The sequence below is a fragment of the Lutjanus erythropterus genome, chromosome 3 (assembly GCF_056507025.1).
Source record: "Lutjanus erythropterus isolate fLutEry1 chromosome 3, fLutEry1.hap2, whole genome shotgun sequence".
Lineage (NCBI taxonomy): Eukaryota > Metazoa > Chordata > Actinopteri > Lutjaniformes > Lutjanidae > Lutjanus > Lutjanus erythropterus.
This window is the reverse complement of record NC_139319.1, coordinates 26,309,059-26,326,504: the sequence shown is the minus strand read 5'-3', so window position 1 is coordinate 26,326,504 and position 17,446 is coordinate 26,309,059. Positions and strand designations below refer to the sequence as shown.

The window sequence follows — 17,446 nt, the reverse complement described above, 5'->3', positions numbered from 1 at the left end:
TCCATGTGTTAGTGTTAGTCAAATCATTTTTCTAGATGTCTTCAAAACAAATGAAACTACTGAAAATTTCTTTGGAAAAGAGGAAACTTCTGTCCTCGATGGTGCATTTTAATCTTAATTTAGTCCTGCTGAATGTGACCCCTGGTGACATCACCAGAAAAAAAAATCTGCATAATTTAGACCATTTTGGTCTTATTCTAGTGCCAAAAAGAGTAATTTGCTTTTGCCATATAAATAATGTATATAATAAAAGATTGATACTGAAGCTGTGTACCAATAAAACAGATATCACAGTACTATGCTGTGTTGTTTTTCCCCCAACCCTTCAGGAAACAGTGTTTAAAAGTTTTTGGGGTTTTTTTTGCTGCATGTACCGTCCAAACTGTGTGGTTCACTGTGATGAAGTGCACTCTACCTCTTCACTTTTTCACTGAAAACTTGATTTTTCAGACAACATGAAAAGTGTCTAGTTGTTCTACAGTGCAGCGTTTAAAGAGAATTGTAAAAGACTTCATTACATGATCTTATCGTGCCCAAATAATGTCTGACAGATGTTCTTAAATGAGTCTGCATTATGTGGTGATTAGAGACAGAAATGTCCCCGCTTTTTTCCATCCCTCTAATGAGTGCTCCAAGCTGAACCAACTCTCACTTACAGTACAAATGATGAGTTCCTGTGCTCCATGTGATCATCGTGGCCTCATTTTGTCAGGAAGGATGTCAGTATTTAATGACTTTTGAAATCACCCAAACTGACAGATTAATTATGATGTCTCTCCTCTCCTCAGAGCATAGTGGCCAAGTACGGCTCTCAGTTTCGGGGGAACTCTCAGCACGACGCCCTGGAGTTCCTCCTCTGGCTTTTGGACAGAGTTCATGAAGATGCTAATTCCAGCCTCAACAACAACAGTAACAGCAGCAGCAACAGCAGCAGCGTCAAGACCAAAGCCAACGCCAAGGTGAGTCCGCATCATCAACCAGTAGCTGCCGGCTCTGCAACAGTGAGCCGTTCTTACTGCTGCGGCTTTGACATGGCTTAAAATGCTACATGTGATCAGTGATTAAGCTCCGGGATTAGTTATAATGCAGGTACTGCTGCCTGGCTTGAGTCCTCTCCTCTTTCTGTCTCTCTTTCTGTCTCACACAAACGCACAAAGTTCCTGTGTCTACTGCTTCACTTCACTATATTCTTGACAACTGACAACTTTAATTCATTTACAACCTCACTAGGACTAGGAGAGTAAAATATAGTTTTTAATTAACAGAGATAATTTTATTGCATTATACTTAATAGAGGAGTCAGGAGCACTACAAGAGTAATAACCCATTGTAAAAGTCAAAAGCAGTACTAAACCATCTGAGGGCTTGAAGGTGGCCATTGTCAGGTTTTTCAGCTTAATTTTGGCAGGTTAAAAAAGCTTAGTCCTTATCTGCTAACAGTCAATCTGCTAACAAGGCAACGATTTTTCAGTCCCACACAAGTTTGCGAGTTGACTGGATCCTTCAGCAATCCCAGACATGCTAATCACATCAAACATGATTGATTTTCTGTGTAAGATATTTAATGATGATTTGTAAAGACCTCATTTTCACTGCATAACACGGCTTTTGGTACAGCCGCTTTTCTCTCTTTTGTTTTCTACAGTAAATAATAGCCCCTCATTGTTGACAGGATTCTGCTCATAACAACATTGCATGAAACTGCCATGATGTCGTCTTCAATGCAACACACACAGGAACAAAAAAGAATAAAGGCTGAATGCTGCACGACTCATGAAAAAAACAAAACAAAGCAAAAAAAATCAGGAGCATTTTGTTTAAATCCAGAGCACAGACAATTAGACAACTCTGGTTGTTGTCATTCAAGTGATGTGTCGACAATTCTCTAACCAGTTGGTGGTCTGCTGTGTTTTCACTCCACCTTTACTATCAGCGTGCTTGGAGTCTCAACTGATTTATTACTGATTTATTACCAAAACTTCTGGGCGCTATCCACAACTTTTAAGAGTGGTTCCAAACAAGTTGAGTCAAGCCGATACTAACCAGTGTTTCCCTCACCAGTCTTTTTAAGGCAGCTCATTTGCGTCCCTCTCTGCCCAGTCGTCCTCTTTATTATTGCTATGAGGTTCATGTGGCACAACAACTTGTCTCTCTCTGTATTTCATGAAGTTGCATTGTATTGCATTGCAGAAAATTAAAAAAAAAAAGCACCACTGTGCCGACCTGTTTGTACCACTTGTAAGTCGAGCTCTGAGCCCTGTAGTGGTCCAAAAAAAACTTTGTCAGGGGTCCAACATTGTTTCACATAAACCCCCATATACTTTTTGGTTGAACCTTCTTAGTCAGTCTATACTCTAGATTCATCAATGTTCATCTTGTCACAGACAGCAAAAAAATAAATAAAAAAAATGAAATCTACTGCTCTTTGTCAAGCTCTGTCTGGCACTTTGAAGTTGCACGAAAATCCATCAAATTGTACATTAGTTTTTGTAGACAGTAGAGTGCTAGTGTGATACGACTTCAGGTGTAGAATCATGTTGCGTCTAACTCTGAGACCACTGTTCAATCAGAGCTGTGCATCACTTTGGGATACTGACCTTGTTATCTAAAGCTCAGTAACACAGACCTCATCACTGGTCCACTCTATGGCCATCTTGTTCACTTGTAGTCAAAGAAATCAGTTCACACATATCTATACAAAAGGAGAACCAGTAACATCGCAGATCCCAGTGGAGCTGGTTCTGTCAAGATTCAACACTGCAGCATTCTGAGTGCTGTTGCGGTTCTTCCGCCATCAGTTTAGTCGAACTCCTTTGAGCCTCGGTCTGAACTGAACCTTTGTGTGGGTGACTCTATTCCTGTGAGACGTAAACGGAGAAGCTGTTGAAGTGGCAGGCATCCGTTCCCTGTCTGTCTCTTTGTGTCTTTGTCTCTGTCTCTGATGTGGGATGTTCACCTTGCAACCGTGCACTTGGAGAGGAGCCAGGACTGGATGTGATGTGCTGAGAGGGAATGAAGGGCAGACACATTATGACTGAGTTGATGACTTCTTATCAGAGTTGGACATTAATGCTAGACAAATGTTTGATTTCTTGGACTTTTCAATTTCATCTGTGGCTGTTAAAGGGATAGTTTGGATTATTTGATATAGAGTTGTATGAGGTGATTACCGATAGTCAATATATTACACTACTACAATACAATACCACAATAGATGCCGGTTGGGACACTCCCGGTTTGGAGAAGCAGAGAGGAGTACAAGCACGGAAGCTAAGCAATGTACTCATTTGAACAGGGTCAGTAAAAAAAGGTATTTTAACCACTTAGAAAAGACCCACCAAAAAAATCTATTTTAGTTCAAATGTATGCTATATTTAGAGTATTTTCACCACTTTACCTTGTTGGCAGACAGCCTTTTCTTACAGGAAACTACCATTAATGCACCATATCGCACTCTCCAAACCAACCAAACCAAACTCCACAGGCGAAATCAGTAATTATACTGTGGAGAACATGGCAGTTGCTGGTCTACTACTATCGGTTAGTTTGTTTTTGTTAACTCTCGTGTTCTGCAAGGTAAAATTGCTGATTTCAACCATGGAGTTTAGCAATATTTAACTTATATGAAAACAGTTTTCCATGAGAAAAGGCTGTCTGATCGCAAAGTTAAATAGTAAAAATATTTTACATATAGGATATGCATAAAACTTATATTGATGGACCTTTTTAAGTGGCTAAAATATGTTTTGCTGATTACCCTGTCCATGGCAGTACATTGCTTAGTTGATTAGTTAATTACTTAATTGTAGGGCATGCCGACTGGCATCTGCCGTAAGTGATACACTGACTATTGACATGTACCTCACACAACCCCACTTAAAATAATCTGAATTATCCCTTTAAATTTACATATACAGTATAATACATAATTAAGTGTGTAATTACGACATTGAATACTGGATAAGAAGAGCCGCTGTGATCGACACCCACTGTGACGAACCCCTTGTGTTTAATTACATTTGCTAAGTATCATCCTGTTTCTCCCAGCCGGCCAGGAGTTTGGCTGCAGCACTGCTGGTTCTGCCTCCTCACTGGGCCTCGCTGCCAGCTGACGACCTCCAGTCCTGTTAGTGAATGAATACTGTTATGAGCTGAACTGTCGCCTTGCTGTCACCCAATGCCCAGCACCCCCCTCTCTGACAGCAGCGCTAATAGAGGCAGCCTTTATGCCACATAAACAGCTTAGGGCTGCGGCTCTCATTAGGCTGCCAGTGAATCGTGCTATCATAAAGCCGGCTTTCCTCTGCCGCTGCTATGAGGCAGAGAAGAAGAAAATCACTGGCTTTTTCACACCAGGAGGGAACATGTCTGATTTTCTGAAATGAAATGCTCGTCCGCCTTCCCTGTAAATTGATTTCATTCATGTAGCACAGTACGCTCGTGCTTATATGGCTGATGTAATGTGAAAACCTCGGAGCTCTGGAGATTACATGCTGCTCTATGGGGTTAGAAAATGTTGTGACCTCATCTGTGTACGAAATGTTTCCCAAAACTGGATAAAAACCACAAACACCAAAACAGCCCTACAATATGCACTGCTGTGGACAGGGTCAGCACCAAAAGGTGTTTTACCCACTTAAAAAAATGCCCAGCTAAAAACTCTTTTTCACGTTTTCACTTTAAGTGTATGCTGTATTGAGAATATTTTCACGGGTTTACTTTACCATCAGACAGTCTTTTCTGACAGGAAACCACTGTTATATAGGACAAATATTGGTCTCTCGAAACAAACCAAACTTAGAGTACTTTTACCTTGCAAACCATGGGAGTTTCCAGTCTAATGACCTCAAACAGCCTAACAGTCTTCAATCTGTTAGTTTATTATTTTGTGACTTCGGTGAATCCGAACTATCCTTTAAAACACCAAAGTCACACAATAAGACAAAAAAGCTAACAGATCAATTCAGTGGGAGACCAGCAACTGCTGTGTTATGTGAGGTAAAATGACTGATTTCACTGATTTTGGTTGGTTTGGAGAGCACAATATTTGGCTTGTAGTTGCTGTTTGGTTTCCCAACAGGAAAGACTTAAAATGATATTGCTTTTTTTTAGATGGGCCTTTTTGTAGGTGTCTTGATCCTGTCCGAAATCAGTGTGTTGCTTAGCTTTGGTGCTGGTACTCCTGTCTGCTTCTCCAAACTAGAGGCCTCTGCTGAAGGTATTATACAACTGGTCACCAAATAATCCAAACTGTCACTTTAAACTGGCGGCTGTACTGTAGTTCTTTATTCTTCCATTATAGTCCAGTGCAGTCATGCATACAGTGGGCTGTGCATTTATTTCATACACACAAACCATATCTTAGTTGTCTCAAAGCTGTAACTAATCTGTCTTTATCTTATCTCCTCCTTTGTGATTAGTTTAGACTGTGAGCATTAGGTTTTATTGCAACAAAACACAAAGAGGAACAAAAAGTCCCAGACATTCACTTTACGACTTTACGACACTCATCTCCCTGTACAGCCTGATGTATCTCTGATGTATCTCTTTCATACAGCAGATGTGCATCTGCACTTAAAAAAATATTCTAAATGGAAACATGAATAAAGAGAGAAATAAAACAATAGATCCTTCCACAGAGCCTTAACAAGTCAGATGATAATTAAAGTCCTGTGACAGGACAGACTGATGGTAAGATGGAGAGGTGGCTGAGTTGAACAGTTAATGGTGAGGGAGGCAGTAAAGTGACTTTGATCGCTTTGTCTGTCACCCGAGCCTGGGAAACAGGCATCTAGGATGATACAGGTCATGCTGAGCTGACAGAAACTTAACAATGTCAACACTGTCCCTGTCAATTTCACAGACACTCAGTGAATAGCACCCTGACCTGTAGTTTGTCCTCATTCTTTCCCTGAAGTCCTGGGGCTGGTTGCACAAAACGCCTCAACTTTTTTTCTTAAGGACAGTTAAGGCTTAATTTTTTTCTCAGCCGTAGGATTTACTCATGGTGTTGCACAGAATCCCTCAAAAGTTTTTCTTTGTTAAGGAAAACCTGGAGGCATTTCCTGCATTGACAGATACTTTACAGCAGTAAAACCTGTTATCACCTCCATTCAAGAGTCCAACAACAACCACAACTTGTCTGTTGTCTGTTCTGACTAATTACAGGAATAACTTTTGTCTACAGCTTGTTTGAAATAACTGTTGCTGTTAACTGTTGGTCTATATGGTGGACTGAAGGGTTAAGATAGAGGCAGAGTTTTTTTCCCTCACTTTGGTTGCTAAGGTCTTTTGTGCAACGGTTTATTCAATTTTAATGGATTCTTTTGGTGTAAAATCAAGATAAGGAGAAAACCTTAATTACATAAGTGGACATTTTAAAGAAACCTTAAGGAGAAGACTTAAGGGTGTTGTTTGCCATCGATTTTGTTTTAAGGAAACCTTACCTTGGACTCGGACCTTGGAAAAATCTTAAGGTGTTAAGGTTGTGTGACAGGCTCCTGTGTTTTTTGTATCTACCTCACGTGTTAAAATCTTGTGTATGCATTTTTTGTATGCAGCTGCAACAGACCAAAGCATTTTGTACCTATTTATTCTGTCGAGGACACTGTTGTTTACATGTGTTAAGTTTACTTGAACAATAACATGGCTGTCAGTCTGATAACAACTGATGTAACCTCCATGGAAGAACAGCTCTTTACATTGTGGTGATTTTAGTCTTTCAACCTGTGTCTTACCAACCTCTTTTGACAGCCTCGTGATGTTGTTATTTATTTACATATTGTTTTCCTCATTATTATAAATGTCACAAATCATTCTCCAGAGATATGTTGAAATTCTCAAGGAACAAGTGCAATGAATTATCTTAAAACAAGTGCATATTCATGGTTGGTTGGTCTGCAGCTCAGGGCTTTACATTGATTGTCAGGAAAACAAATAAAACATATGTTGTTTACATACAGTACGCTGTTGTTTTCTGATAAAGACAGATGTGCATCTTTACATCCCTGAGGTATTATAGGGTTGTGAACATAGTTGGACTTTTATTTATTGATTGAGGTTGTCAGTGTTGTCAGTGTAAGTGCTGCAGGTTTCTCCTACAGTGTGAAGTAGAACTGGGCAATATGTCAATACTGTGATATGAGACTGGATAACATCTATATTGTGATACAAGTGTTGTCTTTTCTTGTATTTAGTGATGTAATTTTCTGAACTTGCCAGACTGTTCTAGCTCTTCTATTATGTGCCTTTACCCACTTAGTCATCATGCCCACATTACTGATGATTATCTATCAAAAGACTCATTGTTTTGTGAATATTTCATTTTATCCCATATCACCTTATGCCCATATCACCAGGCCTAGTATAAAGTAGGGATTTAAAAAAAAAAAAAAAAAAAAAAAAATCAAAATTCAAATCAAGTTGTGGATATGGAGAATGATAAACATAGATGTTGTGTGGGGCTACACAATTCATCAAAAATATTATCCAAATCGTAGTACGACCAGATGCAATATCCAAATTGTAGAAGCTGTAAATTTTGATGGAGAAATGTGTACCAACACAGCATTACAGTGAGGTACTGTAGTGCTGCAGAGACACCCTGGCCTACAAATATTGTTCTACAGATGTACAGACCCAAACAAATGTCACGCTATCATGAGTTTAGTGTGGATATTTTAGTGAAAATGAAAATTGTGATGCAAAAAAGATCACACTAAATGTGAATCATATCACAATCATAATATCTGTCAAAATAATTGCTGTGTGTGTGTGTGTGTGTGTGTGTGTGTGTGTGTGTGTGTGTGTGTGTGTGTGTGTGTGTGTGTGAATAGAAAACTATAAATTGTCCCATGTGAGTATAGATGTGAATATCTGTTCACTGGTCCCCTCTGAACTTAGAGGTTTTGAGAATGAGTAAATGGATTCATAGATTTATTTGGATTCCCATTAGCTGGACACACAGAGACAGTTAGTCTTTGATGGTCTCTTCGCAAAGATGAACATGTATCTAACCAGCCAACTGAGGTGGACTTAACATCAGAAGCAAAATAAGGCAACCTAATATAACCAATCACTCACTAAAGCCTCCAAAATGGCCATTGAGTTGAACTTCTCTGACACAGTGGTAACCAAAACTCAATAAGCATCATAAAACTAGGATTTAATGCAAGACGTGTATCTAATAAACTGGGCTGCAACTAATGATTATATCTGTTGCCAATTACTATGTTTTGTGTAGTTGTTTGGTCCATAAAGTGTCAGAAACAAGTTAAAAATGTCGATCAGTGTTTCCAAAAGCCCAACATGACATTCTTAAATGTCTTGTTTTGGCCACAACCTAAAGATATTGAGTTTTACTGTTATAAAGGAGTAAAGAAACAAGAAAATATTTACCTTGTAGAGGCTGGAATCAAACAATTTAAAAAAAAACACTTGCTCAAACTGATTTTTATGATCAAAATAGTTGGTGATTAACTTAGTAGTAGACAATTACTTGATTAATCGGTTATTTGGTGCACCTATAAATCAGTGTATAATCTAATCCTTATTACAAACCTTGTTTGTGCAGCACACCTGATGTACGAGCAGTGTGACCAGTCCGGCAGCTTCACCCAAGTAATATTATGTAACACAAGACTGTGAACACACACGAAGGCAGCTCAGTAATGTTAATCCTTCCTCCAAAGGGACCTCGCTAAACTCGCTTGGTTTCCTTCTCGCCTCACTGGCACCACATCAGCAGCATTCCTTAATGGTGAACAGGAGACCACAGTGAAGTCACAGCTTTGTGCACAAGAATCATCATTCTTCTCTCTCTGTCAGCAACAGACAAACAGGTTTGGCCATAGTTAATCAAATATAAAAGACAACTGTTTAACAAGCGCTGAAAAGATCAGATTAATGTCGTGTCCATGGGCGCACGCGTTGCCAAAGTGGCAACTTTTGTCCTCCAGAAAAGAGGAGGGATAGCTTTAAGTGAAAGCGGCATTTTCTTGACCCAGTGTTACAGTGCAGAACATAGCTGCCGCTGCCTATAAGCCATGGCAGATTACATGATATTAAAGGTCAGAATCACACTTAGATGTGGTGCATTACATTCACCCTCTGGCCTCAGCGGTTCTCAAAATATGAGGAAGATTGTCTAAACCCTCCTGATATGTCTTATGAGAAAAATGTCTTAAACCAACATAGACAAGCTTGGTATTATCAGAGAGAGGCATAAAACTTTCAGTGTTCACTGAGCGAGTACCTGGAGCGGTTACATTTTGCCTCAGGCCCTCCATGAATGGAATTTAGAGAGAGTGCGTTTAAAAACTCATCCATCTTATCCTATGGACAGTAGTGGGACACAAGGCTGGCCAATGCAGCACCAGTGCCAAAGCATTATGAATGCATTATTCCATTTTAAATGTCGATAGTGGTCGGCCTCTCTGCCCCTGGAGGGTTGACTGTAGAGGGAGGGAGAGGAAAAATCCCCTGGCCCCGCAGCCAACTGCATAGATTTTGAAATCGGGTCAGTGGATACGGTAAAGCGAACAAGCCCTCTTATTGACAGGGACAGAAAAAGTGAGTTTGATAGCTCTCCATGAGATTTTGGCTCGTGTTTGCCGGGGAGCTGGAGATCAAATGTCAACGAATGAGATGAATCATTTGACAGGTTGGGTGACAGCGAGAGGCTGATGGGTCCTTGATCTATTGTCTCCCGTTTCTGTGTCAGTCAGCGGGGCAGTAATGCTCTGATATCACATCCACCTCATTGGGTTCAGTCAAAAACATCATTGTGCTTTGTATGAAAATAAAGCTTGAATCATTCGTCTGTGGTTCTGCTTCTTTTAACAAAATCTATGCAAGAATTAACCCGTTTAATCCCAAATTTTTCCCTGCAAAATAAGCGCATGCATTTCATTCCTTAGAACTCCCTAATATGATATGATATGAAATTCATACATATTATGTATGATACATACATAATTTGTATGAATTTTTTCATTTCATGTTGATTATGTTTGTGAAAATGTAGGTTTTATAGTCTGCAACAATTGCTGCTGGTGGGAAACGGCATAGTCTAAATTTACACAAATTCTTCAATTTGACCTCTTTACACATATAAGAAATAAGAATAACACTAACATGTGTAACTTATATTAACTAGGCATGGTTACAAGTGTGTTCAGAACTTTATTAGATACATAAAGATACCACGGCAATGCATACTGAAGGGAAGTAACAATGCCAACAATGCAATTACTGTATTTCACAGTCTCATAAACCAGTTAAATAACCGTAGAGCTAAGAGTGTTTGAACTCTCAAAATAAGAACTGACAATAGTTTACAAAACTAAAATAAATTCGCATTGTGGCAGTAGCTTAGATTGACTTAACATTTACTGATCACTAACATCATGGTCAGAAGATGAGTATACAGTATTATTCAGCAAAAACACAAATCAGTGCAGGTCAGTATTTACTGTGCCTCAAAAACAGTGCAAAAGGTATAAGGGCAGTGCATACTGTAGAGTACTATTAGTGACAAAAATCAAAATATTTATTTCACAGTCTCATGAACCGGTTTCAATAAATTTGACTTATTTAACACAGGAGCAAAGCACAGCTCAAAAGCTTATTGGTTAGAGATTGGTTAAATGAGGGGTCTGCAACCTGAGAATGTATAACGTTATATATATTTAAATATTTTTCATGTTTTATTGTTGTACGTCTATGAAAAAGGTGAGACAGCTCAAAATTTCAAGCCAACATACTACATACATAGTACATCAGTTTTGAGCCCAAGTCAAATTCTTCAGTTTTGAAAAGGTTTTACCAACTACTGATCTTTTGTTGAGATAATTTACTTTTCTTCTTTAGATAAATTTAAATATTTGAATTTTAGAAACCCCAAAATGTTGTATTTAAAAAAAAAATAGTGTAAACCATTATTAACCATAATTTTAGTCAACAAAATAGTAACAAATCAGGTTCCCAGTTAACTGTGACCAAATTTTGAATAACTTTCTTTTTGAGTTGCTCTAACTTTAACTTTTATTATAATTGTCTAAGGAAGAATTGTAAATTATCTCAACTAAAGGTCAGCAGAAAGTTTGTCAAAGTTTGAGTTTGGCACAAACTGTACTAATTTGGTATCGACTCCACTTGGCTAGGGTACATAATAATTCCAGACACCAACACTGCTATCTGGGGTATAAATACAACTCAGAATTAACCACTGCCACAAATCCTTGCATGTATCATGATATCACAATACAGTATTTTTGAGTACTGATACAGTATCACAAAACATAATATTACAATACTTGTATATTGATATTTTCTCATACTTCAAGTTGACAGGTTGTCTTTTACAATGAATATAGACCTCTTGGGTGTGCATAAGACTGTTATTATACTGTCATGAACATTAAGTCTTTATGAATGTTTATGGCTGGTCTGTCAAGTGTCATTCGGTCAGTTATATGAAAGCTATTACAGTGCTAAGGTGGTTTTCTCGCTGGGTTTGGCTTCTTGCACCCTGAGACTGAGTCAACCAGGTTAACTTCATGGCTAACTGAGCCAACTAGCTAAAACCAGCTACAGCTAACAGCAGAGAGCAGTTCGCCAACTTCAGCAACAAGTAAACTAGCTAACTGTTATCAGTCCATCAGCTAACTCTGTAAGCTAACCTTTAATGACATTTTTATGACAAGTACAAATGGTACCTCTTTACTTGTGGTTAAGGAAAATATCAGAACTGCGTGATATGGTACAGAATATCATATTGTGATTATTTAGACAGAACTGGCAATTGTGAAATGTGATACAATTAATGGGAATGATTATTTTTACATCACAATTTTCCTTTTTCACTGACAAAAACTGTTATCAAAAAAATTGCCAGAATCTGCAATTTGGAATTTGCACTTGGCCATTCTGTGATTTTGATAACATTTCAATTAATTGTGTAGCCCTAAAAACATTCATGACACCCTTATAATGGTCTCATGACAGCCAATGCCAAAACCAACCATGTATGAGTGGTTTGATAATTTCAAGTTGACGTGACAGAGACATCTCAAACAATGTTACTTAAAGTGTTGTAACGAGTTACAGTAAAGGCACAAAATGAAGCAATAAATCCTCTGAATTAACTGCAAACTGCAGCTGCTTCAAGTAACTCACTGCTGTTGCAGGACAGTAACACACATTGGTTAAGAAAAAAATCCAAATGTTCCATAAATATTTCAAGTTTAACAACTTATTAAATTTGTTATTTTGCCCAGGAGAGTATAGTTGTTTAAGCAGCTGTTAATATTTTACACATAAATCAGAGCAATTATCAGATTTTAAAAACGGCTTGGAACTCATTCAGAATTGAATGATTTCTGAGTCTTTTAAGTGTTAGTATTTGACTGATTACCAACTGATGCCAGGATCAGACTAGACAGTATTGTTGTCTTTAAATTGTGTCCCAAAAATTAGGCGATCATAGAATCAATAATTCTCGCTGTAACCAATCAGAGCTTGCCTTCTTACACAACTTGAGTGATGTTTGATTGGTAAGCTGCCAGGGACTTTACTGTTTACAGGAACACAGTGTTATGAATGAAAGTCAACCTGAAACCATTCGACGGTTTGTTGTAGTTCAGCTGTCAATGTAGTGATGTCAATACCAAAATTTTGACTTTGATACCAAAATGATACCTGAGACTGAAAAGATATGGGTTTGATACCCGATACCCAACAGATGAGAAACAGAACATCACATGAGACGTTAACCCTGGACATACAGTACAGTGTTACAAAACCATTAGGCCCACAGAGTGTACAAAATACATTTACAATTAAATCTGAACTATTTTATTGTAATTTCATACATATGATAGTAAATTGTTTATCTGTGATGATATTTTTAGATATTGTAGACCTGCCAGGTGTATTATTGTATGAATAGTTCCAACATGACAAACCATGATTCTATCAACAGGCCATTATCAGAGGCATTATATTCACCACAGGCCCTGTTAGGTTTGCTATACTTACAGTGGGATTCAGTGTGCTAGGGGTTAATATTTTTCCTGACAACTTACATCCATCAACATTAGAATTAATATAAGCTTCATATCCAGCTTTAACTTTGTTATATCTGCTGCTTTGCTCTGTGACTGCCAGAATTATGTGATGCCAAGTTTATCGTCTGTGACTTGTCTTCTGAGAATAACAACCTCATGAAAGTTTGTCTGTTTCCACATGAGAACATGTAAAATCACGTTTCCTCTTGAGATCTTGCGAGATTGATTCCTCTGGTACATAATCATAATATAATAATAAGATAGGACCTGGCTGTAGCCTGACACACTTTTGACAATGTGAAAATTTTGTAATAGTTTAGAAAATTGGAATTGGCCAAAATCACGTTTTAGAATGTTTATTCAGCAGCAGAGCATGACTTAAGTTTGGCGTCTAGGCTCCGACTTCATCGCTCCCCGCAGATTAAGTTACATAGAGTTGTAAGGGGAGTGATGAGCAAATTCTTGAAACCCCCTGTTGGAGCCTACAGGTGGATGCTGGGGTGGAGGTGGGGTAAGAAAGAGCAGAATCAGCTAAGAAAATTGCAGTTGGTGCATCTCTAGTCTTAGGGATTTCAGAAAGCTCTAATGTTTTACGTAGATATCAGAATAAGTTGCAGAAATCAAAAATGCAAAAAATGCCTCCGATTACCCGAATTCCCCCTTCACATTGTCTTTGGCTGCATCTGAGAAAGACTTGATGACATTTGACTGAAGACAATTCTTGCCCTCCCCCTGGTGTTAGTGTCACATCCAGGTGAAGCTGTTCTGTCGTGAAGCTTTCAGACGCCGTCCGGTCGCTCACGCCTTTCACCGCTCAGCTCTCTTCCTCTCAGCCTCACACATCAAAGCAGCGTAACCCCTGCCACGGCCACCACCCAGCACCCAGCTGGCAGCCCGATTTTAACAACAAGTGACATTTCTGAGATGCCACAAATTCCTCCTGACAGGGAAGGGGAGCTGAGGTTTTTCTAATGGGGTTACTAACGCAGGAATGGGGGGAAATGTTTGATGTTGGAAAGCATGTTGTTGCTGTGATGACTTCTGATTATAATGAAGGCCTTTCAACACTTATATGACATACAGTGTTGATTGAAAGAGTGATTCTGCGAGTTTTTATATTTTATCAGTATGAAACAGTCTGGACAGAGTGGACAGGGTCAGCTAATCCCCCTGTGCTATCCTACCCCGCTAATAGGATTTACACAGGGGGGGTAGAAACTTTTGATGGAAACCTTTCTGAAATATTTCTCAACATATATTTCTGCCTTCTCTTTCTTTCCACAGCTTCATCCATAATTCACTCAGCCTGTTCAAGTGTCTTTTTTTAAGCCTCTTTCCTGACGTAATGTCTCGATCTATCAGCTAGTGAGGGTTGAATGACTGATGAGTAGGTCTTCTTATCCCCTGTCACCCCCCCCTTCCCTGCAACTCTGTCACACTTGTGCACAGATGAAATTTGGTTTCTTCCATGGGGTTTGTGCTGCCGCTTTGTGTATTGAGATGAAACAATGCTGTTGACTTTGCATTTTTCTTTGCCCTGCGAATGAAGTTGCTCAGCTCTGACAGCTCTTTGGTATTCCTTTGTGTCTCCTCTGAATTGATGCCATCTACACACTGCCTATACACTGGTGCTGCTTGCTAGCAAACCTGCAAATTGAGACACCCTTGCCGCTGTTAAACCTTGATTTAAGCTCCCCAGATTTCTCTGTGCCACATTGTCTCGTCTCTTTAGAAGATTAATTGAACAAATTAAATTAAAGAGACAAAGGTAAAAGATATAAGTTGACAGGGAGTGAGAAGGAGGAAAGGAGTGTTGGCTGTCTTTCGGTATGCTAAGTGCACATCCAGCGCCAAACACTGACAGCAGAGTACAGGATGAAACACTCCTGTTTTCCCAGTTCTTTCATCTCATTTGAGAAACACTGGAAGCAGAAGCAGAAGAAAAGAAGTGTGGGGTTAGAAAGGCCAGACAACATTTTTGTTTTCTTAATTTCTTATTTCTGTACCTTCATTTTTGAGAGTAATAATGGGAGAACGATTTTATGTGAGCGGCGGCTCGGAGATGAGAAAACAGTGTAAAGGTTAACTTATGTATTTTGGAACCTGGATCCATGTTTTAGCGTGGGGAAAATCGGGTCTCATGGGGACAGCATGGATGCCTATGCTGTTTAACTATTGAGTCTTGATCTATACAGATCAACATATCATTAGTTTTGGAGAGAAAAAAAGTGAGAAATTACATTGTGCCTTTGATTTCTGATTTGATTTTGCTCAATTTGATTGATTTTTGATTTAATATTGAAATTGTGACACCCTTAGTCCAGTATTGAGGGAGAGTGCTGCTACCAGCAGAAATCAAACTATAATGTAATCCTTGTGCATCATCAATGTACATCCACTAAAAGTGCTTGTTTGTGCCACTGACAAGCTCAAATGTCTCCCTCAATACTGGACCAATCTTAAAAAGTTGTTGTTATCATTAGTTACTTAGACTCAAAAACTTGGGAAATGGGATCCAGGTTAAAAAATACCAAAGTTACCATTTAAAGCGTGAGAGGCTTTTTTTCAGAGGAGATATACATTTGGAAACACTTCTTTTACAATCAGTTTCGGCCCAGTTAAAAAAAAAAAAACTCCAGTTATGTTTAAACAATATAAAATGCTCTGCAAGAGGCAGTAAATTTTGTCAGATGTTTATTTTGCAAAGTAAGTTAAAATACTTTGTTAAAATGGCATGTAGCTCTACACCTGGCCTTCATCTAGTATTTAAGGAATCATGAATATGCAAACAATATCAGAATGGTAATGTATTTTATGTCAGTGGTCCAAGGACAGGCAACCAGTGAATCGTCACCAGGGTCATGAGTACTCAAGGCTCATTGATGCAAAAGGTTATCCTGCCTGGTTCAGTCCCACAGAGATGTTACTGCAGCAAAAATTGCTGAAAAAGTTAATGCCGGCTATTATAGAAAGGTGTCAGAACACACAGTGCATCGAACCTTGTTGTGTATTTGGCTGCCTAGCTGCAGACTGGTCAAAGTGTTCATGGAGCAATAGAAGAAGCTTGCCTGCTTTTGACTTGGTCTACAAATCCCACAGATCTCAATGTGATCGAGCATCACTGGGATGTGCTGGAACAACAAGTCCGTTCTACAGAGGCCCTACCTCGCAACTTACAGGACTTAGAAGAACTGCTTCTAACATCCTGTGACCAGATACCACAGGACACCCTCAGACGTCTTGTGGAGTCCATGCCTTGATGGGACAGAGGTGTTTGGATGGTACAGGGCGACTTAAGCAATATTAGGCAGGTGGTTTTATGTTTTGGCTCATTAGTATATGTGGTGATGATAATGTGTGGCTGATGATGGACTGAGTTGCAGGTGAGGATTGAAGGAGTCGACCAGGTAACTGCAGGACTGATGAGAAATGGGAAAAGGTGTCTAGATTAGGACAGGAGGGAAAGTCCAAGGGCATCTGGTGGCATGGTGAAGTGGAGTAAAGCACATGTCCTGGGAGAAGTGATGATGTGGCTGTAGAAGAGAGACAGAGGCATTATGTAAAATGCAAAATTTATCATAATCTTGTCTTTGTTGACAGTTCTTCCAGATTGAAAACTGGAAGCAAAGAGCAATGATGCAGCCCAGCCAATGGTATGTTCCTCCAGTTAGAAGAACTGGCAATCATTTATTGCATTGCCCTCTTAAAATAGCATCTATCTAAAGCTGATTAATCCACAGCTTTGCCAGACTACATTAAGTCACACAAAAATATTGGGATGTTGCTGCCAGAGAAATGCCAGGCTTATTGTCCATAAAACTGGTCTGATTCTTGCTGTTCTCTAACCCTGCCTTTAAAGCATCTTCAGCTAAACCTAAACGTCCACACAGCCATTCAAACAAAAAACAGTAGTAGAACAGTGTTGACCCAGTGCAAACAACTGCCAGAAATCTAGATAGACCTGTTTCACCTACAGTAGAAATAACAGAGATCATTCATGACATTTCTAAATAAGAAACACATATTGTTTTTATACCAAAATTAGCACATTTATGCTGTTTTTGTAAATGAGGGCAAACCAGCTACAATAGGCAATTGATGAGTTTTCCTTCCTGTTTTAATTTTGATATGCACTGGAGTCCAGAGGGAAAGACATTTTTAAAAGTCTCTGTGTGCTCTGCTCTGCAAGTTTAGGTTCTCTGCTTGTACTTTCACGTGTCTGCTTTATTTTACTTTATTATGTTCACTTTCAGTTGGATAGGAGTCATGTTTAGTTACAGCTGATGACAACATTTTCTTATTTTGCTGTGTCATAATAAAAGCTTTTAGATAACAAAACACTGGGGGACTTTTATTTTTATTTCCTATAAATTGGAAAT

General features: G+C 38.9%; 1 protein-coding gene across 1 annotated transcript in view; it reads left to right on the top strand.

The window, feature by feature from the left end:
* usp43a (ubiquitin specific peptidase 43a) overlaps positions 1 to 17,446 on the top strand; it is a 170,584-nt gene that overhangs the window by 16,343 nt on the left and 136,795 nt on the right. The window contains exon 2 of the mRNA XM_084715618.1: positions 789 to 959. Within this exon, the coding sequence (XP_084571744.1) occupies positions 789 to 959 (171 nt within the window). The remainder of the gene's footprint in view (positions 1 to 788; positions 960 to 17,446) is intronic.